Genomic DNA, 25,798 nt, shown 5'->3' on the forward strand with positions numbered 1-25,798 from the left:
ATAAACTACCCAAATAAAACAAATGGGCAAAAAATTTGACTAGACACTTCACCAAAGAAGATAATGTGATAACAGATATGCATATAAACAGATGCTCAATGTTATAGCATTAAGGAAATGCAAATTAAATCCAAAAGAAGAACATACATCTACTAGGATGGCTAAAGCCTAAAGACTGAAAATACCAAGCTCTGGTTAAAATGAAGAGCAACTAGAAATCTTATTAATTGTTGTAGAGATGGAAAAGATACAAACACTTTGGAAAACAGTTTGGTAGTTTCTTATGAATTCAGTCATATATTTACCTTATGCTTCACCAATCTAATTCTTTAATGTTTAATGAAATATATATATATATATATATATATATATATATATATATATATATACATATATATATATATATATCTCCACACAAAGATTGTAGATTATATATATATATATATATATATATATATCCACACAAAGATCTCTGCACAAATGTTTACAGCTGCTCTATTGTAGCATGCAACAACTGGAAGCAAATTTCCATTTACTGGTGAATAGATTAAACGAATTTGGGTACATATTTACTGAGAAATACTACTTAATAAAAAGGGAACAAATTGATGCACAGAAGAACATGGCTGAATCTCAAAACATCACATTAAGTGAAAGAAGAAAGACACACAAAAAACACAGAAACCTGAATGATGTGAGATTCTATTAATTTGAAATTCTAGGAAAGAAAAAAAAATTATAGGAACATAAGACAGTTACAATGACTATCAGGGGCTGGAAATGTGAGGAGCTGATTGTCTGCAAATGAGCACAATCAAACTTATTGATCAGGAAGTAGTCTATATTTTGATTTGGTGGTAATTATATGCTGTCAACATTTGTCAAAAATAATCTTAACAAGGATACATTTCATTACGTCTAAGTTACATTAATATATATAACTTTAATGGAATAGAGTAAACATCAAATAAACCAACTCTTAGCCAGATTCTCATAAATTCTTACAGTAAAGACTTCTATACCTCAGTATCTATTGTCATACACAAATTTTCCTTCAGGAAAAACATTATAAGCCTTGCCAAAAAGCAATATAAAACATAATCTGAAGCAACAAAGTCATCATCAGAACCCGATTCAGATATGGTTCAGATGTTGAAAGTATCAGATGTGGAATTTAAAATAATTAAGATAATACATTATAGAATCTAATGGAAAAGGTAGGCAACATGCACCACCAGATTGATAATGTCAGTAGAGATATGAAAACTATGGGAAAAATTCAAAAGAAATATTACATATTAAAAACATAGTAATAGAAATGAAGAATGCATTCAGTGTACTCACAGCAGACTTAACCAAGGAAAGAACCAGCAAACTTGAACATAAGGTAGCAGAAATTACCCAAACTGAAATGCAAGGAGAAAAAAGATTGGAGAAGGGAAACAAAACAAAACAAAACAAAACAAAACAAAACAAAACACCCAAGACTATGAGACAAAGTAAAAAGCACAACATTTATGTAATTGGAATAACAGAAGGAGAAGAGAAAATGAGTAGATGAAATATTTGAAGGCATATGATTTATTTCCTCAAATCACAGATCCCAGAAGTTCAGAAAACACAAATAAGATAAATATCAAAAACACAGATGTAGGAATTTCATATTGAAATTGCAGAAAACTGGGGCGCCTGGGTGGCGCAGTCGGTTGAGCGTCCGACTTCAGCCAGGTCACGATCTCACGGTCCGTGAGTTCGAGCCCCGCGTCGGGCTCTGGGCTGATGGCTCAGAGCCTGGAGCCTGTTTCCGATTCTGTGTCTCCCTCTCTCTCTGCCCCTCCCCCGTTCATGCTCTGTCTCTCTCTGTCCCAAAAATAAATAAACGTTGAAATTGCAGAAAACTGAAGACAAATAATAATCTTGAAGGCAGCCAGAGTGGGGTAACCTTATCTACAGAGGAATGACCATAATTAGAGCCAGCTGCTCATCAGAAACCACGCAAACAAGGAGAGAGTGGAGTCAAATAGAGTATTAAAAAAAAAACAAAAAACAAAACAAACAAACCACTCTCAATGCAGAATTCTATATTGAAAGAAATTGTCATTCAATAATGGAAGAGAAAGAAACATTTCCCAAACAGTAATTGAGGAAATTTATTGCTTGCAGACATGTATCTTAAGAAATTTGAAAGAAATTCTTTTAAAGGAGTGGGATAACATGTCAAAAACTTGGACCTACATAAAGAAAGCAAGTATATCAGAAAAGAAATGCATATCAGTATATTGATATATCTCTGCAAGAAAGATCTCTTGTTATAAGTAAGGACCATGGGAAATAGAAGGGACATTCACAGAAACTTCTGAGATCGAAACAATTAGAAATGGGACCATGACTAACTGACATACAGAGATACCTCGGATAACCTCTATGATATCAGCCTAGAGAAACAATTTCTGCCATGTTGACATAAGGTATATTTTTATAAAGTCCTCTCTAGAACAGTACAGGGGATTGAAGAGAATTGTTTGTCTGTTAATGCCCCTACAGTGCCTCAGTGTAAGTTCGCCTCTGAACATTGGTCAGACAGATCAAGATGACAAAGATAGACACTATAGCATTAGTCTAAATACTTACAATGTATAAATCAAAATAAAACTATTAAAATATTTTTACCCTCAAAAAAAAGCTACAATGAGATGTCACTACCTACTCATTTTTAGGACCAAATCAGAATGGATAACAGTGTCTAGTAATAGCAAGGATGTGGAGGAACTGGAGCTGGTAAGAATGTGATTTAGAGGAAGCCTTGCAATTTCTTATAAAGTTAAAAATATACATCATACAATCCAGCAATTTCATTTCTAGGTGTTTACTCAAGAGAAATGACTACTGATGTATTCAATAATACAGATGAATCTTAATATGCTAAGGGAAGAAGTCAGACACAAAGAGCTACATACTATATCATTTTATTTACACAAATGCTATAAAAACAAATCTACACTGTAGTGACAGAAGACATATGAGCAAGTCTGAGCAGTTGTGTGACTGGAAGCAAACATGGGGACTTTGAGAATAATGGATATTCTTTGCGTTTTGATTGGAATAGTGGCTAAAGGGTATATACATTTGTCAAAAATTGAACTGCACACATGCAATGAGTGTATTCTATTTAAATAATACATCACTGATGTTAGTTTTGAAAATGTATCTTCGGGTGCCCGGGTGGCTCAGTCGGTTGAACATCCGACTGTGGCTCAGGTCATAATCTTACGGTCTGTGAGTTCGAGCCCCACATTGGGCTCTATGCTGACAGATCAGGGCCTGGAGCCTACTTGGAATTCTGTGTCTTTCTCTCTCTCTGCCTCTCCTCCACTGTCTCCTCTGTCTCTCTCTGTCTCTGAAAAATGAATACATGTTAAAAAAAAATTAAATAAAAAAAGAAAAATATATCTTAACACTGAGGGCCAAGAATTAACCTTAAAATTAGTAACATATCTGGATCCCCTTCTCTATTTCTCTCTCTCTTTTACTGGAAGATGGACATAACTAGAGCCCCTTAATTATCTTAAGATATATTTAATCATCCAGAGGAGGGAAATCTCATTTATATGCAAAATAAAGAAGCTATATATCTAATAATTATATGGATGTGATAAAAAAGAAAAAAAAAAAAGACATATCCACCATTTGCAGGTTTCTAGGCAGGAGGAATATGCTTACAGGCTGGAACGATGGATCCAGAATAAGAACCAGGTATCTTTGTCATTATGTATTAAATTGATTTACTTAATCTGATGTAGTAAAATTTCCTCTTTTGTAGTTTGTTATAGGTCTGTGTCCAATGAACAAGATGCAAATAAGGTCACTATCTAAGTACTTTATATTTCCTGCAGAAATAATTATATGATTATTAGAATCATTTTTTCCAGGACAAAATATTTGGAAATGTAGACTGCCTATGCTTTGTCACGGCCCAGAAAAGTCATGGCATTAAGGACTAATAAAATATATACATTATTCTCTTAATACAATATATCCTCACTTGTAGGGAAAATTTAATTATTTTTAACAGATATGAATTCTGAATTAACATGAACAATGGTCAGTTCAGTATTAAAGAGGAAAATTTTAAATCAGTAACCATGAAAATAAGTTAAATTGGTTAAGAAACAGATTACTGTGCTCTGAGACTTATTAAGTAGAATTTGATGCCTTTAAATTGACTTTAAATATGCAGCATAATTACAGCTAGATCAGAGATTGTGAACTGAGTTTTGGATTACTACTGAACAGATAATTAAAGTAACCACATTAAAAGAAATGGTAGATAAACCTTTCAGGAGAGATTTGGACAAATACATGTACATATAGGTAAATAGCACAAAATCTGAGGTTATACTGCCTGTGTTTGATCAGGGCTTCACCTGTTAACTGGGCAAGCATGGAAGTTATTTAAGCTTTCTGTATTTTTGTGTTTCCTCTTCCATAAAATTGGGATGATGAGAAATAGTGCCCGCCCCATATATTTGTTATGCAGATTACATGAATTTACATATATAACACACTTAGAACAGTGCCTATTATTAGTGGTACTAATAAGAACAGATAACGTAGAAGGAAATGGAAATTGTTGGTGGTTGAAGCAGAACTGAGGAATGTATATTAAAAGATGTAAGAAGCACTAGGGTAGGAATATTTTTCTCTATTGATATATGCCAAGTATCCCAAATAAAGCCTAGCATATAGAAGTCAATAAACACTTGTTGAATTGAAATTAACCTGAAGAGACAATTACATCATATCCAACACTTTTATAAGTTAAACATTCAATTACGTCTGAACAATTATAACTAAACATGTAATATACATGAAAATAGAATTGGAAATTGTTGCATGAATACTGTCCCCAACTTGATAAACAAAATCTTCATGAATTAGATAATCTTCAGGTAGGAAAAAAGGCTACAAAATGCCCTTATAAGGAATTGGCATCTGACAGGACAAAGAGAAGATGGCAATAATTTACATTAGCTGAGGAGAAAATGAGAAGCGATGGAAGAACTCTAAGATGAAAATTTTTTATTGATCTAGAATTTCTGAGTTGTATTCTTTGAGGAGTGTATCACATTGAACCTTGCACAGTTAAATTTGACAAAGTTTGGTTCCATTTTCTCCACTTCCTTTTTTGCTAGTCCATGTGATTAACAGATGACAAATAGGAATGGAGTTTCCCTAAATAATTATAGTGAAAATTGAACTTTTAATTTTGCCTTGGACCTCCATGTATAGCTTGCTTTAAAAATCTTAGGAGCATCTTTTCATATGAGCAGAATGGCTTTACATAATGGTTTCAGATGCTTTGTTACAAGAGAGATAATGTACCTTCTTCCACATCTCAAGCTGAGGATCCCTGATTTCTTTTCACTGAATAAACAAATTATGTCAGTTAATAGGCAAGTTGCTACTATTGTGTGATTCTGTTTAGTTTGATGTGATACTTAATATGAAAAGGAACTTTACTGCATTACTCTACTTTGCTATTCTCCCAACAGTCTATTTTTCCTGAAACACATATGCTTACTCTTTAAATTATTAGAAACTTGTTAAGATTGTGGATGATTTGCAAGACTGACTTACACTAAACTCGACTTTATTTTGTAAATAGTTAATGTAAAGAGAGGTACTCTGGCTCTAAGCAATTCTCTATTCAGAACACTTTTTGTGCAATCAGGCAAAAAAACCTAAATTTCCAATCTTGAGATATTGTGAGTCTATAATTTTATAAGATATGCAGGAATGTGCGTTTTGATGAATGCAAGTCAATATGGACATGCATCTGTCCAGATTCAGTCTTTTCATCAACTGGTCTCTTTTTGGAGAGCTCATGAAATAGGACAGTACATAAGAAAAAGGAAGCCAGAGTGAATAAATAGAGCTGGAAGGAAATAATATCTAAGGGGTAGTGAAATCTTTGTCTTTTTTTTTTTCTGTGCTACAATGGAAGATGAACTAAAATTTGATCAATAAGCAAGCTTAAAGGCCACTTCTAAAAGAACACTCACCTTATAGCTGCACTTAAAAAAAAAAAAACTCATTCTGAAATTACTAGAGTCTTTTTACCTCTGTGTGCTATGAAATAAGAAAGGAAATAATTCAAATTAGTTTAGTGATGCAAGAGAGTAAATATAACTGTGAAGATATAACAACATAATGATAGTAAATGAGTTGTCCCTTCCCAGTAGTATGAATAAAGAGCTATTAGCCATAAATTGCAATGGAATTACTTATTGGATGACAAAACCCCTAATATAAAGAGATTTTAAATCTGTTTCTTAAAGTGACTACAACTACTTATTCTTATAGAAAACTGGATCTATTACTGAACATTGGCAGGCAATTATGTCAGAGTAAACTGCTTTTTTCTTCAGATTAAAACAGGTTCATGGGGAAAATTCCTCAAAAATGTCATAGTTACCTTGAAAATTAAGTTCAAGTGCATAATCTCCATCAAAAAATGTTAATCATGGTAAGTTTTAAGTAGTACAGGATTTAAATTAACAATGCGTATATGATGAAAAGTAAATACTTTTGTATGTAATTATGAAAAAGTGAATATGAAATAATCAAATATGAAAGAAAAAAGTAGTATCAAAATATTTTAAATATTACCACAAAAATCTGTATATATTCATATATGTGTGTATGTGTGCATTTGTATGTTTATATAATTTTTTCCATAAATATAAGCATATATATATTACAATATGTATACTTATTATATAGTCAGGTAGAATGTTAAATATTTTAAGAGGAAACTATAAAGAAAGAAGAAGGAGGAGGTTATTGTTTATCCTCAGCCTCTTATTTTTTTTTTAATTTTTTTTAACGTTTATTTATTTTTGAGACAGAGAGAGACAGAGCATGAACAGGGGAGGGGCAGAGAGAGGGAGACACAGAATCTGAAACAGGCTCCAGGTTCTGAGCTGTCAGCACAGAGCCCGACGCAGGGCTCGAACTCACGGACCGCGAGATCATGACCTGAGCTGAAGTCGGACGCTTAACCGACTGAGCCACCCAGGCGCCCCCTCAGCCAGTTATTTTATATTGGTTCACTAATTTAATCTGTAGCTTGTGTAGGTGAATAAACATCTACAATATGCTTTTGACCTTGTAATGTAACCAAAATTTCCTTTAAAAAAATACAAGTTTTATATAATAAAAGCCAGGGTATATTTGATAATATTTAATGTAGTTCTGATGAATTTTATGAAAGATTATTTTCATGTAAACATAAAACATGTTGGTTGAGTATTTTGATTTTTATGAAAAAATTTAAATTTTAGAATTATCATATTTCTTTGGCACAGACAGCAAATACTTATGAAAATGAGTATTGACTTAGGTCTTGGGTATTTTGAATGGTTGAGTTCCTGGAATATTTGGATACTTTAAAAATGGTAAAAGTAGTATATGATGGATTTCTGAAACTTTAATGGCATATTTACATTATTCAGCCAGGACATTCTGTTTAACATTTTTGACTCTTACATAAAGCCATCCTTTATTATAGTACAATATTAATATCCTGGTTGCTTTTATTAGTAACTAACAGAAAATGTCCAGAGGCAGTAGAAAATTCAAAACTTAGAATAAGTTAATACTAAGCAATAAGATTTGTAATTGTGAATAAATACAAAGATCAGCAGCTGGTTTATACAGATGGCCAATAAAATGTTGGAATGCCCAAAACACAAACATAAGGGGTGGCAGTAGGAGGCAGGTAGTGATTAGATATGTGATGGCTGAGGTTAGCTTTTAGTTTGGGTAGAACACTGGACTTTTTTCTTCTTCCAGTAGAAATATTCTCTATGAAAAAATAATTATCAAAATGTTACATTTCACATGATGGTGCCCCTTGTAGCAAATTTTATTAATTATGTTGATGGCTTGAAATTATTGCTGGAGCTTCTGAAGACGATCTGATTTAAAAATCAAGTAACCATTTAGGTCCATTACTTGTCGGCTACATTGAAGACCTGACATAATTTCATTTTTATAAGTTTACTGATGAAATATGCAAGCTTTCTTTTAGGGTTACATCTGATCATTCAGAAATGTAAACCTTAAAAACCTTCATTAACTTCATGATGTTTTTAGTATCCATAGAAACTGGCAGTAATTTAACCTGACTTCAAAGAATATATTCTGTTAGTATTTAGAATAAAACAGCAAATTGTACTTTTATGATTCCACTCTGTGTGCCACACCATTCTAAACTTTCTTTTCCAGTTTTTGTATTCTGCCCAACCCAACCCTTCCTACGACACCACGTCAGAATATACACATGTATATTGTACCTTAACATACTTTATTCCATGAAATGTGACAAGGTTATCAGGAAAGGCAGAAAAGCAGGTCTACGACTTGAATCTAATTTATAGTTTTGTCCTAAAAAATCCTATACATTAACTTTCTCTTTTTCTTGATATTGTACCATTAAGTATAGTCAAGTAAGAAGGTCAACCCCATGCTTGGCATCAGGTGGTGAATACCAAAAATGAAATAGTATCTACATAACAGCCAACCAACCAACCATGTCAACAAACAGCAATTTTTGAGTAAAATGTCTTGAGATAAGAAGAAATGCATGTTATGATCAATTTATTGATAGCGTTTTCAAAATGTACCAAATGCACCCCAAGGATGCCTAAGATACTTCCTTTGGGTGGCAAAAGAAAATATTAGAATTGTTCTTTATTTTTTACCCTACTTTAAATTTTCTATTTTTGGTTTGTTTTAATATCTATATTAATCATCAATAAATAAAGATAATATATTACAGATACATGCTCATATACTTTTAATTGGTTGAAGAATATAGCCCCCCAAAATGTTGAAGACCTTTAGGAAGTCATATTATAGAGTTAAATTGAAAAGTAAAATTGAATCCAGAGAAAGTGATGGGTTAAGTGCTTGTTAGGGTGCTTTAACTATAAACTTTATTATGTAAGTGGGAAATCCACTACAGCTCTCCCATAACGTTCCAAAAATTTTTAGCAGTGGGAAACAGATGGCACACTTCAAGCAAGTAGCCATGGAAAGTATAATACAAGAACCATTTATGAAGGAGTCAACAGAGTTTAGATAAAGCAACAAGGAATGGTTGTTTGTATCCCGGGCTAGAAATCAGAGGTTATGTTATCTCATCACTATTCCTAGACCTTAAATGGAAAGGGAGAAAGGAATTATAGGAATTCATAAAAAAATACCTCTTTGCAGAGGGCAACTATACAGAGACTGTGGCCTTTGGTTAGGAGACAGAGCTGATGGCTACTATCCAAGGAAGAACCAAGGGAATAAATACCTTGACTCTATTTTTGTGCTACTCTCCAAACTCTTACCGGTTCCTCCCACTGGCCAGATGTAGTCCATACAGGTCAGCCTCCTCAGGCCTAGTTTGAGAAAGAGAGTGGAGTGTGGATCTGCAGGAACAAATCGAAAATTTCCTGCATTCCACTTGTTTTTATTTTCAGCATCTTCTCTTTTCCAGATGAAAAATATGTGTCTCTAATGCAAGAGATACATAAATCCCATCACCAACATATGCTCATGATTTGATGGCAGATTAGTCATATTCCCAAACAAATTCTAAAATGTTAGCAAACCTCAGTGCTCTTTATAGAAGATAATCTACAAAAAAAGTAGGGAAAGAAATTATTTTTTTTTAATGTTTATTTATTTATTTTGAGAGAGAGAGAACAGGGAGGGGCAGAGAGAAACAAGTGGAGAGAGAAGCCCAAACAGGCTCCATGCTTTCAAGATAAAACCCAACACGGGGCTCTATCTAATGAATGATGAGATCATGACCTGAGGCACAATCAAGAGTTGGACGCTTAACAAACTGAGCCACCCAGTTGCCCCAATAAATTTTTAATTGACATAAAATATAGCTTCCATATTCTCATGATTTACATAGCTACTCATGAGAACTTCAATGAAAATTATATATTCTTTTTTTTAATTTATTTAATGTTTATTTATTTTTAGAGAGATAGAGGGAAAGCCCAAGCAAGGGAGGGACAGAGAGGGAAAGAGAAAATCCCAAGCTGGCTCCATGTTGCCAGGGCAGAGCCCAATGTGGGGTTTGAACTCACAAATCTTGAAATCATGAGTTGGACACTTAACACTGAGCCACATTAGTGCCCCAACAATTATATATTCTTTAGCTACACTCATTCAAGTTGAATTCTAAGCTCTGTCAGTGACTAGTCTGTAGTATTCTTTGGTGATATGATCCTGTGGTATGAGCCTTTGATTAGTTCTGCCTTGATTGGGTTGCTTCATTATTCTGTTACCCAGCCTATTACAGAAGTGAGGCAATCTAGAGAAACCTCTAGGTTCCAGAAATAGTTTTTCTTGCCTCAATTGTGTGGTAGCAATCTGATTTCCTATTGTTAAATGACATCAGTCACTTCAACCATTATTGTAGTCCCATTCTCTTCCTATAAATTTAACAGCTTGGGGATCTTATGATGGCCAGAGGGCATACTCAACTTCCAGTTTAACAGAAATTGTGTTGTCTAGTGGAGGCATTTCTTCCATGGAAACTAGTGCACTTCTTTCTACCTATAAAGCCTGAAGTTATAGAGATAGAAAGTAAATATCCTTTCAAGTAGTTATTTGCTGAAAGAGGCCACTCTAACTTTCTTTCTTAGTTCCTTAGTGCATTCTGTCTGTAGGAGAGATGACATCATACATTTGATACTGGTGTAAGGTCTATAACATCCAGTCAGACATCATCCCAAATCCACAAGATTTTGTCTCTCAAAAGATGCTATAGCAGTCTTTAGCAGATTATTCCATTCTATCAGGTCAGCTGCTTCTAGTTGTTGAGACCAATGGGTTTTGGGTGAGCCCATGGACATATTTCTTTTGTTACAAATTACTTCTGAGGTGAGATTATGTCAAAATCCAATGAAAATAAGGGTTTTAAATGCCTACAAGTTGTGGTGCTGACAGAACTGTGACCAGAGAAGACATTCCAGATTTGTCTGTTCCTACAAAAAAAAAAAACACCATTTTTCCTCATAGTGATGTAAGGGGTCTGGTAGAATCAACCTCATATCAGTTAGTCAGGAATGTGCCACATAAATGGCTTTGCCTTGTCTTCTGCTATTGGTTAGCTGGGTGGCCATAACCGTATCAACTGTAGTGAGAAGTTCATGGTGTCAAACCTCAGCATAGTATTCCCTTGTGTTATTGTTATCCTGGCCTATTAAGTATCTTTTCCATTGAATAAATACTTGGATTAAGTGAAAACAGGCACTGACAGCTACAGGACAGATAATTTCGTATGTCTGATTATTGAGAGGCTCCTCTGTATTGAAAGCCTTTGCTGGAAGATTACATACTACAGAAATATCAATATTCTGTTATCTTTTTTTGGGGACCACTCATATACTTTACCAGAACTTCTTGTTATCAACTTTCCAATCAGGTTCCTTTAAATCTCTTAACCAGCAGCCCAACCTGTCAGCTACTGATCACAGGTTAGTGTAGATCCCTACTTCAAGCTATCTCTCCCTTCATGCTGGGTAGGAGGTGGGTGGGTAAAGTAGGTATATTTTTGTAAATTTGATGAATCATATGTGTGATGGTATATCAACTGCCGAGAGTTTATCACTGTGTATCTTATCACTGTGTATCTTAATTTATCCTGAATGTTGAGCTATGTCAGGGGCTTCTTAAAATGACCATTGTTAGGTCACCTGGGTGGCTCAGTCAGTGGAACATCTGACTTTTGATTTTGGCTCAGGTAATGATCCCAGGTTGTGGGATGGAGCATGCACAGCATGGAGCCTGCTTAGGATTCTCTCTCTCTCCCCTTCTGGCCCTCACCCCATTCTCACTCTCTCTCAATTAAAAGAAAATAATGATAATAATAATAATAATAATAATAATAATAAAATAAATAAATTACAATGATCATTGTTCCACTTAAAATGTGCCTTTACAAAGGCTACCCAAAGCAGCCGACAGCCCAAATTGATACTTTTGTTTCCAAAGAATTTTTGTTGTTGTTGTTGTTACTGTAGGCAGCAGTAGGAAGATAGGATTTCCTACTTAAAGCTGAAACTAAGGCTATTACTAGAGCCATTGCAAGATGAGAGCCTTTTAAATACTTTTAATGAGGAAGCTCATTCTTAATGTAGAAGGAAATAATTTCATATTTCAGCATTATTTTATTACCTTAGTGAACACTGAACACTTTAAATGCTGGGCCAGTTGCTTCCAGGAAACATTTATGACTAACATGTGCCAAACAACTTCTTACTGTATGTAAGAATAGAATTGGCTTAATAGATGTGTACAATGTTTTGTAAGGATGACTGTGAAAAAAAAAAACAAAAAAAAGTAAAACATTTGATGCTAATATAGGAGTTTGCTTCTTCCTAAAAAGAAACCAAGAACATTGCTACTTGTCCTTGCTCAACTACTAAATGCTTTCCTTATCTATAAATCATAGTAAACTTCTTGTGAAGAACTTTCTTGCTAGAAAAAAACATAATTCCTGATGGGCGATGTTCTACATGTATGCCATCTTATCTACATTGAGAAACTTTCCTTCCTTCAGGAACTCTGCCCAGCACGGATCCCTCTGTTTTCATGCCCCCAGCATCTACTGACTTTCCTTTGTACCTGTCATGTCATAGCAAGTTATGTCTGTCTTCACTGAAGACAGATTTGTGATTCATATGTGACTGAAATCACCTTATGAGGTGATGAACTGATTTAGAAAATACAGATAATGCTGAAGAAATAATGTAAAAGCTCCTGGGTTGAAACACTGCTAATCTTCACTGGTGACATGTGCATATATATCATGCAACTTAACTTTTTTATAGAAATGAGTTATTATGTAGCATTGCTTCATGATCCTCTTTTCTCATTTTTTAAGTTTATTTATTTGTTTTGAGACAGAGAGAGCACAAGCAGGAAAGAGTCAGAGGGAAAGGGAGAGAGAGAGAGAGAGTGAAAGAGAGAGAGAGAGAGAGAGAGAGAGAGAGAGAGAGAGAGAATATCAAGCAGGCTCTGTACTGTGAGCACAGAGCCAGATGTGGGGTCAAACTGACAAACTGGTGAGATCATGATTTGAGCTGAAATCAAGAGTAGGACACTTAACCAAATGAGCCACCCAGGCTCCCCTCCTCATTTCTCATTTAATATGAACAGTATGAACATCTTCTCAAATAATATGAACATCTTTCATATCATTGAATATTTTTGCACAGAACATTTTTTATTACTGCATAGTTTTATTTGTATATAACACAGTTTATAGTATTTATGGTGGGTGTGTATACATATATACCTGTATATATATACAGAGAGAGAGAGAGAATATAGATTTATTTTCACCTGCATGTACAAACACATAATATTAATTTAATCATCTATGTAGGTAAAACTTTGGAAATATATAGCCTTCCTTAGGATATATATATATATTTTTTTTTAATTTTTTTTTCAACGTTTATTTATTTTTGGGACAGAGAGAGACAGAGCATGAACGGGCGAGGGGCAGAGAGAGAGGGAGACACAGAACCGGAAACAGGCTCCAGGCTCTGAGCCATCAGCCCAGAGCCCGACGCGGGGCTCGAACTCACGGACCGCGAGATCGTGACCTGGCTGAAGTCGGATGCTTAACCGACTGCGCCACCCAGGCGCCCCAGGATATATATATTTTTAAAAGACTTCTTGAGTCATAATTTATAAGCTCTGCTTCATTTTCTTGTATAGAACATTATAGGAAGGTATGCTATGGGCGTCCACTGTAGTACTTATGTGCATTGGCATATAGCATTAATTCAAACAACACCGTGAAGTTATTTAAATATTCTATAGGGGAGGAAATTGTGGATGAGAAAGGCAGAGTAACTAGTCCATGATTTTTTTAAGTTTATTTATTTTACTTTGGAAGAGAGAGAGGGAGCACACACACGAGTGAGGAGGGGAGGGGTAGAAGAGAGGGACAGAGTATCCCAAGTAGGCTGCTTGCTGCAACACGGAGCCCAATACAGAGCTCGACATGGGGTTCAATCACATGAATCATAAGATCATGACCTGATCCTAAATCAAGAGCTGGTCGCTTAACTGACTGAACCACTCAGGCACCTCTGGTCCCTGATTTTAAGGCTCAGAGCTGCTGATATTTAAACAACCATACTTTGTATTGAGTTACTATTGAGAATCATTTGTAATAGTCATACAAACTATTATTAAAAGTTACCATTGGGGATTGAAAATAAATTAATCAAACGTTCACTTTATTTAAATGGTGGTTTCTTTATCTGCTTAGGATCTCACTTGTGATATAATTAAAACCCCTTAAAGACATAGGCTTCATACATTTTAATTGTGTGCCACTATCAGAAATTTTTGAGCTTGTACTAATGAATAGAAATTTATTTATATTGTATAAATTATACAACCCAAATACTAAACACTAGTGAGGACTAAATTTTAATATAAAAAATAAACTAGAAGTTTTACATTTTTCAGATACCATAATGGAAACTTTTGTGCATCTCTGAGATGGGGAAAACCTGTATTTTAATTACTCTGTTCATCAGTTTTTCCACAGAACTAGATTGTCTCAAAATTTTATTCTACTTTTTTCAAATTACTCACTGATTGAATGGAAGGTGCCAGGCATTGAGTTGAAACAGAATGCATTGATGAGTCTTCATAGAATAAAAGGGAAAGAACAAAATGCATTAATAAAAATAACACTATCAAATAGGTCCAGAATCCCAACATTTTTGCAAAATAGAGTTGATTTTTTAAATATAAATTATGTAACATATATACCTGATAAGTCAGTGGTGGTCCTCCAAGTGGTGATTCACATACCCATGTTCTGCCTTCCTGTGATGGCCCTGCTGTTTATACATTCTGGCTTCCAGAATTGCTATAGTGAGAGAGAAAACATGGAGAATCACACATGGGAAGTTTTTATACACTACACTTGGACTTAACTCATATCATTTCAATCCTCAGTTACAATACCACATTTAACTGCAGGAGAGACTGGGAAATGTGTGTCCAGGCAGGAGAGAAAACGGGCTCAATAGTTAGACTCTCTGACGTAACATATAAACAAGTAGTGGTAATGTAGTTTTATAAAAGGGTAATGGAATAAAGTAAAAGTGCCATACAATCATAGAGGAGAGAACAATTATCTTTCCTTAACGTTTGAACTGATGAACAGGGACTATTTTGGTCATCAGATAGAGAAGGAAGTTCCTGGCCAAAGGTATATATGGAAAGTCAGAGACGATAAAAAGAATAATTCCTATATAGCATGGTTAATATGTAATTTCTTCATTAAATTCCTGCCACCTTTTCAAAATAAATTTTCAGACAGATCTGTAAGGATGTATGCCTAGGGAAAAATATTAATTGAGTCATGGTTTATAATAGAAATTATAGAAACAACATAAATGTTCAATGAAAAGGTATCTGTTAAATAAATCATTGTATAGCCAAGCTATGGCATATTTTGCAGACAATAGAAAATGTATGGGTTCACATGCTTATTTAGAAAGATTCCCACAATTGCGGTTCACATGATAAAAATAATCATAAATAATAAAGATAATGACAAATGAATGATAAATTTCAGTGTGCATGAATGATTCTATTTTAAATATAGAAGTATGTTTCTGCATAGATTAAAGTGAATCATCCAAGCAGTGGTTTCATTGTTTTTACATAGTGCCCACCTACCTCCCTCTGTCTGTCTCTAACTCTAGTCTTTGTCTATATCTATCATCTTTCTTCTTTCTTTTATTATCTTTTATTGTTTTTTTTTTAATTTAAAAATAAGTGAACATTTGGAATCAGTGTTCCCTTGGTTCTGCAGATGATCTCTCATTTAGCTAGCTGGTGAAAATACTACCTTATTAATATCTAACAGAGGCACCCTCCTAGAACACAGTAGTTCCGTCTGCTGGACTTGATCCCGTCAGAGCTAGCTTTTTACAACTTTCTTGCTGCATAAACATCTAGTTACTGAAATGTACTGGACACAAATCAGAACACCACATATGGCTAGGATAAGAAACAAAAATAAAATGTTACTGTGAGATGTGTCAGATTTATAAAAGTTGTATGTAATTCTTTTTCAAAGAGAGAGTAAATTGCCATTAATTTATACATTAATTAGAATGAATTTGGTTGTTTAATATATATTAAGCTATATGTTATAATATCAATACTATAATATTCATATTTGAAGAATATGAATTTATTATTTCTAATGGAAATGAGCCTAAGTAAGTAGATATAAAGTTCCTTGTTCCTAAATAAGAATTACCCTTGACAAATGCAAGGTCTTTAGATTGGCACAAGAGCATGGCCCAGGGAACCCTGAGTGGAGGGCAAAATGGTTTGTGGTCCCAGTGCTGGTTTGATATTCTGCTCTCTGACTCCACCCAAACACATTTATGATTGACAAGACAAAAAGCACTGTCTTAGAGAAAATGCTTTACTGGCAATGGAGTATAAATATTCTAAGATGAGAGAGACTAAAAAGCAGGGTTTTAAATTGAGTACAGTTGACAAATTGGTAGTGATAACAGTGAGAGAAAAACTACAATGTTCCCCAAAAGAAAGCTTTTAAAGGCAAAAATACAAAAATTAACAAATTGAGTAAATTTGAGTATAGAAATACAATTTGAAATAATTTCCTGGAGAGTGTGGAACATGGAATAACATTAGATTTTGGTTCAATATTATGCTTTTACCAATATACATTGTATATTACTGTGTTCTTTAACAGAATAAAGTAATTAGTCTAAAATCAACTTAAAAATTTTCTTACTTGGGTATTTTTTTTTTTTTAGAAAAAATGTAGATTGTCTTATCTCTCTTTTCTCAAATAAACAATGCTCATTGTTAATGGGACATTTCTACAATTGAAAAAAAAAATATCCATAATACAATGTACCTAACCAACAATGAGATTAATATATAGTGTTCCTTTTGGTAAATTTATCAGTTGGTTTGTTTATATCTATATTTTTATACTTTGGTTATCCTCTTTATCAATACAAATTCTAAGATTAAAGTGAATCACCTTGAAATCTTTTCAGTATGTACTATGTTAAAAAATAAGATGCATATATATATACACACACATATATACATACATATATGTAATGATTCTACTTTTATATTTCTGCAAGCTTTACAATGTCATTTTGAATGATGTTAATTATTACCTTTTAATGACTTCACCATATAATTAGGAATAAAATAACTTATAGCACAACATATTATTTTTCTAGTCCAAACCAGCTTTGGAATTGGGTTATTTCCATTCATGTTCAGACTAACAATCATGAAATCATAATTTAGATTTTGTTGCCTTTTGTATTACGTTTGCCTGCTAGAGCAGTAAAGTCAAATAAATACTTCAATGATGTTTTTTTTAAGGTTGGCTGTGGGGAACATAATATTGTCAGGTTGTAGGTGGCTTTTTTTTAAAGCTATGTACAAGAGAAAGATTAACAGGTTAGAAAAGAAAAATAGGAGTTGCTTTTTAAAGCAGACCAGCAGACCAGCCTCATACTCAATTGCATAATCTTTCCCATTTCCTATTTACACTATTTGAAGAAAAAATTCTGTTTTTCTTTTTCCTAGCAAGATGCATTCTTCCAAGTAAGACCCAGAAAAACAAAAAGGCTAGTTCGACATTGTAATTACTTAGCATTATTTTTGCTTAAATGAGGTGAAACACACCAGTAGGTCTGCTCGTGGAAAAGAAAAAAAAAATTTATAAAATGTCAACTATGCATTCATTAGACGCTATTATAGAAAAATGTTTAACTTTAGGGAGGAGACATTTAACCCGATACACATTAAGTTGTTTCTATTCTCCGCTAAGAAAATGAGGATAATTAAGGAAAATGATTATATGTGCTTGCTAACTGGTTTTACGTATAAGGATACTCTTTATGACAATTTTGTTTTTATTGATGATAATTCCATAACACGATCACACTTACTCTAACTACCATTGATAAAACTGTCATCCTCAGAGTGCTAAGCCAAGCAAATGGCTACCCCTTTGAATAAACTGCAAAACCCAAATACTTTTGTGTGTCTTAACTTGATCTTCATGCCCTAAGATGTAGCTGAGTGCCATGTCTTTTCCACATAGAATAAATGTTAACCCTGCTAGCTTCCTACACGTGGAGCATTATGTTGACCCTGGTACATTTTTCTGCAATGGGATAAACCTTTGTTGAAGTACATAGAGGGCATTTAAAAGAACTGTAAATTGCTTTCTTAATTTCTAGAAATTCTTAACCTCAAATTTTTAAATCACTTTTTTATTTTCTGAAGAATTTTCAAAATTTTATTTAACGGAATTATTTTGAACAGCGATTCTTTTAATGTTATTTTTCTGTTTTTCCCTTGAGCTCTCTGCTCTGTTTTTATTTTTTTATATATTTTTAATTTTTTTTAATGTTTATTTATTTTGGAGAGAGAGACAGAGCATGAGTAGGCGAGGGGCAGAGAGAGAGGAAGACACAGAATCCCAAGCAGGCTCCAAGCTCTGAGCTGTCAACACAGAGCCTGATGTGGGCTCAAACTCATGAGCCATGAGATCATGACCTGAGTCAAAGTTGGATGCTAAACCGACTGAGCCACCCTGGCGCCCCTCTACTCTGTTTTTAAAATATCATGTGTGTATGTGTGTATTTATTTATATCATGTTACTGTTTAAAAAGTCTTCTCTCTTCCCATAACTGCCATCATTTTTATGAGAAAAAGTCAATTTTAAATGGTGCATGCTCATTCTTCTCTTGTCAGTTACCTTACCTTATAGAATTGAATAACTGGAACTTGCTGGTAGAATGGCACCTAGTTATATTTAAGCCAGAAATGAATTCCAAACGTATTAGGGGTAGAAACAAAACAAAGACTTTGGATATATATTATGATAAAGAAAATAATGTATTATATTGTATTCAATGCATTACACTGAAAAATTTAAAAAAAACACTTTTTTTTGGAGAATCTTATGCCCTTTCTCTAAAGCAGAGATGATAGGCCGTATATGAGCTATAATCTAACAGCTGATGACAACAATGATATTTAAATATACACATTTTATTACAAAAACAGTGAATTATTAAAGAAATGCAAATTGAAACAACACTAAGATATAATATTTTGCCTATCATATTGGGGGAAAAGACAATAGATACTACACAGTGCTGGCAACAGTATGGAGAAAGCAGTGCTCTGATTTTTCTGTAACTGGGATTGCCAACTGGAAAAACTTTTTTGGAAGTCAGTTTGAAAATACATGTTTAAGTCCAAATATTGCATATCCTTTGGCTCAGCAATTTTATTTATAAATGCACCATGCATGCATACTAACACAAACATACAACAATGTATGTACAGAAGTATTTGCTGAGTGAGTGTTGAGCTTTGGCTCCCGAATCAGACAGACCTGAGTTGAAATTACCATTCCATTACTTTCTAGATATGTGACCTTGGGCAAGTTACATAGCATGTCTAGATTTCACTGTCCTTTGAGGATTAAATGAAATGATGTCTATAAACTGTGTAACAAAGTGTGTAACACCTTAAGAGATGTTTTTACTCCTTGTAATGATGACAATGTTATTATAAATATGCAGCATCACTGATAATGGTAAAGAACTAAAAACAACCCCATTATCCATCAACCTAATAAACTTAGATTGGTTGAATGGAATACAACATAGTCACTAAGAAGAAGAAGAACAATCTACATGGAACAAAAGGCAAAAAATACTTTGAAAAAATCAAGTTTTAGTATTAATAGTATTATTCCATGTGTGTGAAAAGGCACAGTAATAGGGGCACCTGGGTGGCTCAGTTGGTTAAGTGACTGACTTCGGTTCAGGTCATGATCTCGCAGTTTGTGAGTTCAAGCCCCATGTCGGGCTCTGTGCTGAGAGCTCAGAGCCTGGAGCCTACTTCAGATTCTATGTCTCCCCCTCTCTCTACCCCTCCCCTGCTCACGCTCTGTGTCTGTCTCTCAATAATAAATAAACATTAAAAAAATTACGAAATAAAAGACACAGTAATATATTTTGCTACTTTATGTCAACAGAGAGAGAGAGAGGGAAAGGATACGAACCAATATATTAACAGTGATTATGTCAGGGAAGTGAAATAATAGGGCACTTTGTTTTCTCTATTGTAGTTTTGATATATTTTATGCTTTTAAAATCATTCCTTAGTGTATCCAAAAGTCAAAAATTATCAAAAAAATAATATTTATGATTATGTTCTTTACTTGAAAATTAGGACTCCTGAGAGAATTATAAGTATTGTGGAATCAATACTTAAGAAATCCTAGAAATGGAAGGTACCTCAATACTAATCCTAGTCTAGCATCTCACAAAGACCACAAATTGACTGAAAACCAGCTCCACCAACTTAATCTGATTTTAGGGATAATAAGCTTACTAAGTCCCAAAGCAAAGTTTTACTGTTAGAAATTTCTTTTTTTTCTTTAAATTTTTTTTTTCATTTTATTTATTTTTGAGAGAGAGAGAGAGGGAGAGAGAAAGAGCACAAGTAGGAGAGAGGCAGAGAGAGAGGGAGACACAGAATCTGAAGCAGACTCCAGGCTCTGAGCTGTCAGCACACAGCCTGGCGCAGGTGGGGCTTGAACTCACGAACCATGAGATCATGACCTGAGCCGAAGTTGGACGCTTAACCGACTGAGCCACCCAAGCACCCCAGAACTTTATTTCTTAAATTGAATAAAATGTGCTTCCTCATAAAATCCCTGCCATCATTTCTATTTTTGCTTCATAAAGTGAATGAGGCTTTTTATAAACTTTCTTTAAATGACAGCTTTTTTTTTTTTTTTTTTTTTTTTTTTTTTTTTTTTTTTTTTAATTTTTTTTTTTCAACGTTTATTTATTTTTGGGACAGAGAGAGACAGAGCATGAACGGGGGAGGGGCAGAGAGAGAGGGAGACACAGAATCGGAAACAGGCTCCAGGCTCTGAGCCATCAGCCCAGAGCCTGACGCGGGGCTCGAACTCACGGACCGCAAGATCGTGACCTGGCCGAAGTCGGACGCTTAACCGACTGCGCCACCCAGGCGCCCCAAATGACAGCTTTTTAAATAGTTTGAGGTTGAAGCATAGATCTTTTTCATTTCAAATTTTCCCAGTTGTTACTATTTTTCTGTATATAAGAGGATTTCCAGGCTTATCACCTTCTTGGTACCCCTATCTGAAGGTCCTTGGAGATACCTAGTGTCTTTTATAGGCTGACTCATGACATTCCAAAGTCAGGATAACCTTTCAAAGAGAATATTAAACTAGGTGGCCCAACTGTATATTAGTACTAATAATATCCAGCTTGATGTTCTATATCTATGAATGTCAAGTCAAATGTTTCTTTATGTTCTGGATTTCAAACCTATTCTGTTATTTTGGAATTATATTTTTATGAAAGGCTATAATTTACAAATTATTTTCATAGGCTTTATATCCTTTATAGTTTTTATAATTTTTAAGATAGTCTGGGTCCAAATATTTGCCCATTTAAGTAATGTGGGAACTAATTTCAGTAAGATTAAGGTGTTAGAAACTATAATATGGCAACATATTGGAAGAGTCAAGATCAGCCTTCCTTTCATTTTAACTTAATTTAACATCATTTATGAAGAGTAAATTGAGGTTATATTAGGATTGACTGGAACTTTTTTCTATTACATATTTATATACATACATATGTGTGCAAACAGACACACATGCATGTACACATGCACACGCGTGCGCACACACACACACACACACACACACACACATTGACGCATGCATTTTGGAGCAAGAAGGGACATTAGTGTAGTGATATCTTGCGAAATATGACCAGAACATTAGCCTGTATGTGTGATCCTGAGTTCTCTTAATAATCTTTTTAATGTTGATTTATTTTTGAGAGACATAAAGAGACAGAGTGTACATGGGGAGGGACCGAGAGAGGGAGACACAGAACACAAAGCAGGCTTCAGTCTCCGAGCTGTCAGCACAGAGCCCAACATGGGGGCTCGAACTCACAAACCGTGAGATCATGACCTGAGCCGAATTCAGACAATTAACCTGCTGAGCTACCAGGTGTCCCCTGAGTTCTCTTCATACACAGTCAAGCCCAGAATCTTGTGAAATTCCAGTTATGGAGCACATTGTGTCTTAATCTAACTCGGCATTTGAAATTATATGTCACCACTGTGAAAGTTCTCTTATTTTTTGAAAATGCTTTGACAGAGAAATCAAATTGCATTTGGGATGAAGGATTATCAATGTTGCTTGCTTTTATAAAGATGTAGTGGCAGTAGATATGTCAGATATCAGACCATTGAAATGGATGTGAACATAAATTTATCTTGGTATATTTTCAAAAGTTCTCTTTTATTTTGTTCAGTTTGGTCTGCCTAGTGTCCAAGTTCATCCCTTCTCTAATAGTTTATATTAAAAACTATGACAGAGAAGTTTTAAATTTTGGTGGTTTGTATTGCTTAACTATCAAGTCTTAATGATTAGTCAGCTCTTATAATATGTCTAGATTTAAAAGACAGCATGCAGCACTGAGATAATGAATTAAAATATGTTGTTTCATTAGTATAGTATATGGTTGTAAGTAAGCAATAAAGACTTGATGATTGTATTATTAAGCCAGTGTGTAAATAATAGACATCAGACTCTAATTAACACATGAGTTTATTTATTCAGTTCATTATCTGTGTGTTTGTATGTGTGTGTGTGCCTGTGTGTGTCTTACAGCTGTTATTTCGAGAAACCAAGAAGGGCCGGGAGAAATGGGAAAGGCTGTGCTGATTCCTAAAGATGACCAGGAGAAAATGAAAGAACTATTTAAAATCAATCAGTTTAACCTTATGGCCAGTGATTTGATTGCCCTTAACAGAAGTCTACCGGATGTAAGACTAGAAGGGTGAGTTCACATGTGTTATATAATCTTATTTTTAGTAACCTCCATATTTCACAGTAGCTCAGAACTTCTAGAACTCTGTTTTTGAATACCTGTGCTGTAGCGGGGATGAACTGTGCATGCATATGATGGGAAATATAAACCAGTTTCTTCTCCAGCAGAGCAGAATATTTTACTTGCAAAGATATCGTGGGAGACACAACTCTAACAGGTTTCTCTTCATGAGATGCTTTTTTTGTTTTGCTTTATCTTGCCAAATACTGAGTAAACAGGATTTTTGATAGGTTATGTGGTTGCCTGTATAGAAAAGTCTTATACTTTGTATTTGAAAACTATAGGCTTTGCTGTTCTAGTGTAAAAATGGCCAATTGCCAGTATGATTCTTTGACCTTTTAACATTATTTATTATGGATTCCAGCGAATTATGGTACTATTTTATAATTAGAATGCTCAGTTATCAGCCATGGAAGAAATAGTCACTTGGAAATAATAATACTGCATGCAAAATAATGTTGAAAAATTCAACTTGTTTGTGATTAACTGTAAGTCATGCTCTACATAGTTGAATGAATTTTAAATGGATATAATAAAAATTAGAATATTTAGTGGCAGTATTGTCATCCTAATAATATAGTCCTTAGAAAAGATAGGTCCTGAGACTTTAGAAAATCTCCAAGTTTACAAATATGTTGCAGAATACATTTCTACGTAAACAGAAGTTGTTCTTTTAGACATCTAATGACTTTCTCCATATAGAATAAAATAACAGTTAATGCAAATAAAATTTACCACCTATAATGGGTTGTATTACATTAGTAATATAGTGATGTTATCATATTTATCATATCTCTTTTTTTTCCTTTCTAAATTACTTCAAAAAATACCAAAGTAACCAAGTCTTGTTGAGATGGTCGGGCTGGATTGTCAGAAGGTTCATTTGATAGCTAAGTACTGGTTTTGTACATCCTTGTATGCTTTTGTCTCTCTCAAAAAAAAACCTCATAAATAAGTACATATTTTGCACATTTTTGGTCTCTAACAAATGACTAAAACGTGAAAATTACATTTGTGCATTTCAAAGATCTATAGCATTTTATAGGTAGTTATGTCTATATTTGCATATTTTTACATAGACACATTTGTATTTTTAAAGACCTACAATAAGTTTATTCTTCTAAACAATTTTGAAACATTTTAGGTGCTAAGCTTATGCCATAATAATTGTGCATTCCTCACTTTCTTTTATATACTATGTTGTAATAAAATGGATAAAGGTGATACCTTTTCAGGAAAACCACCTAAACAGTATTTTAAATTTTTATGAAATCTTTATTTGCAACTATCAGAACATAAATTTTATATCAGATCTGGGATACTTAAGGTAACAACTGCCTTAGTACAGAGCCATCAGTTTAAAAAAAGGAGAAGGAAAATGTTCATTGAGCATCATTTAAAATATTTGTGGCCAATGGCATTTCTTCTTTTATGAATCACTTAGTAATTAAGTGCTTGAGTAATTATACCTTAAAATATAGAACAATTCAACTTTTTAAAATGAAAAATTCAAATGGATTACTGTAAATATTACACAAAATGCAATATTTACTGTGGTTGTTTTTATTTATTTATTTTGTGTGTGTGTGTGAGTTAGATACATCTTTATTACAAGAATTTCTAATCACCATGAGCCTCTTTTTTTAAGTTGAGATATAATTGATGTATAAGATTGTATTTGTTTCAGGTGTACAACAGTGATTTTATATTTGTATATATTGTGTAATGATCACCATAATAAGTCGAGTTAACATCTATCACCACACAAACTTTTTTCTTGTGTTGAGAAACTTTTCAGATTTACTCTCTCAGCACCTATCAAATATGCAACGTTGTATTATTGACTATAGTCATCATGCTGTACATTATTTATTTATTTTATATGACTTATTTATTTTATAACTGGAAGTATGTACCTCTTGACCTAATTCACCCATTTCTCCCAGCCCCCAAACTTCCTCCCCTCTTGCAGCCACCAATCTGTTCTCTGTATCAGTTTATTTCTTTTGTTTTTAAGATTCTATCTGTAGGTGAAATCATACAGTATATTTCTTTTTCTATTTGACTTATTTTACTTGGCATAATACCCTTAAGGTCCATCCATGTTGTTGGAAATGGCCAAATTTAATGCTTTTTAATGATTGAGTATTCCATTGTATATATACCACTTCTTTATTCATTTATCCATTGATGGAAACTTGGGATATTTCCATACCTTGGCTATTGCAAATAATGCTTCAATGAACATAAGGAGGGTGCATATGTGACTTCAAATTTGTGTTTCTGTCTTCTTTGGGTAAATAGAAGAGAAATTGCTGGATCATATGCTATTCCTATCTTTAATATTTTAAGGAAACTTCATACTGTCTTCGATAATGGCTCCACCAATTTATATTCCCACCAACAGTGCACAAGACTCTTTTTTTTCTACATTTTGTCAACACTTATTTCTTGTCTTTTTGATATTAGCCATTCTGACAGGTGTGAGGTGATATCTCATTGAGGTTTGGTTTCCATTGATTACTTACATTAGACATATTTCAGGTGCCTGTTGGCCATCTGTATGTCATCTTTGGAAAAATGTATGTACATATCCTCTGTTCATTTTTAAATTGGATTATTTGTTATGTTGTTGTTTTTTATGAATTTGTTATATTTTGGATTTAAGCCCTGATCATATATATGATTTTCAAATATTTTCTTACATT

The 25,798-nt window shown here is 33.8% G+C and overlaps 1 protein-coding gene across 5 annotated transcripts in view; it reads left to right on the forward strand.

Moving 5' to 3' along the window:
- Positions 1 to 25,798, forward strand: part of GALNT13 (polypeptide N-acetylgalactosaminyltransferase 13) — a 554,292-nt gene that overhangs the window by 205,590 nt on the left and 322,904 nt on the right. For all 5 annotated transcript variants that reach the window (XM_086718628.1, XM_086718629.1, XM_086718632.1 and 2 more), the window contains exon 4: positions 22,871 to 23,039. In XM_086718628.1, the coding sequence (XP_086574754.1) occupies positions 22,871 to 23,039 (169 nt within the window). The remainder of the gene's footprint in view (positions 1 to 22,870; positions 23,040 to 25,798) is intronic.

Source organism: Puma concolor, chromosome C1 (assembly GCF_028749965.1).
Source record: "Puma concolor isolate L17-30 chromosome C1, mPumCon1.1.hap2, whole genome shotgun sequence".
In the NCBI taxonomy this organism is placed as follows: domain Eukaryota; kingdom Metazoa; phylum Chordata; class Mammalia; order Carnivora; family Felidae; genus Puma; species Puma concolor.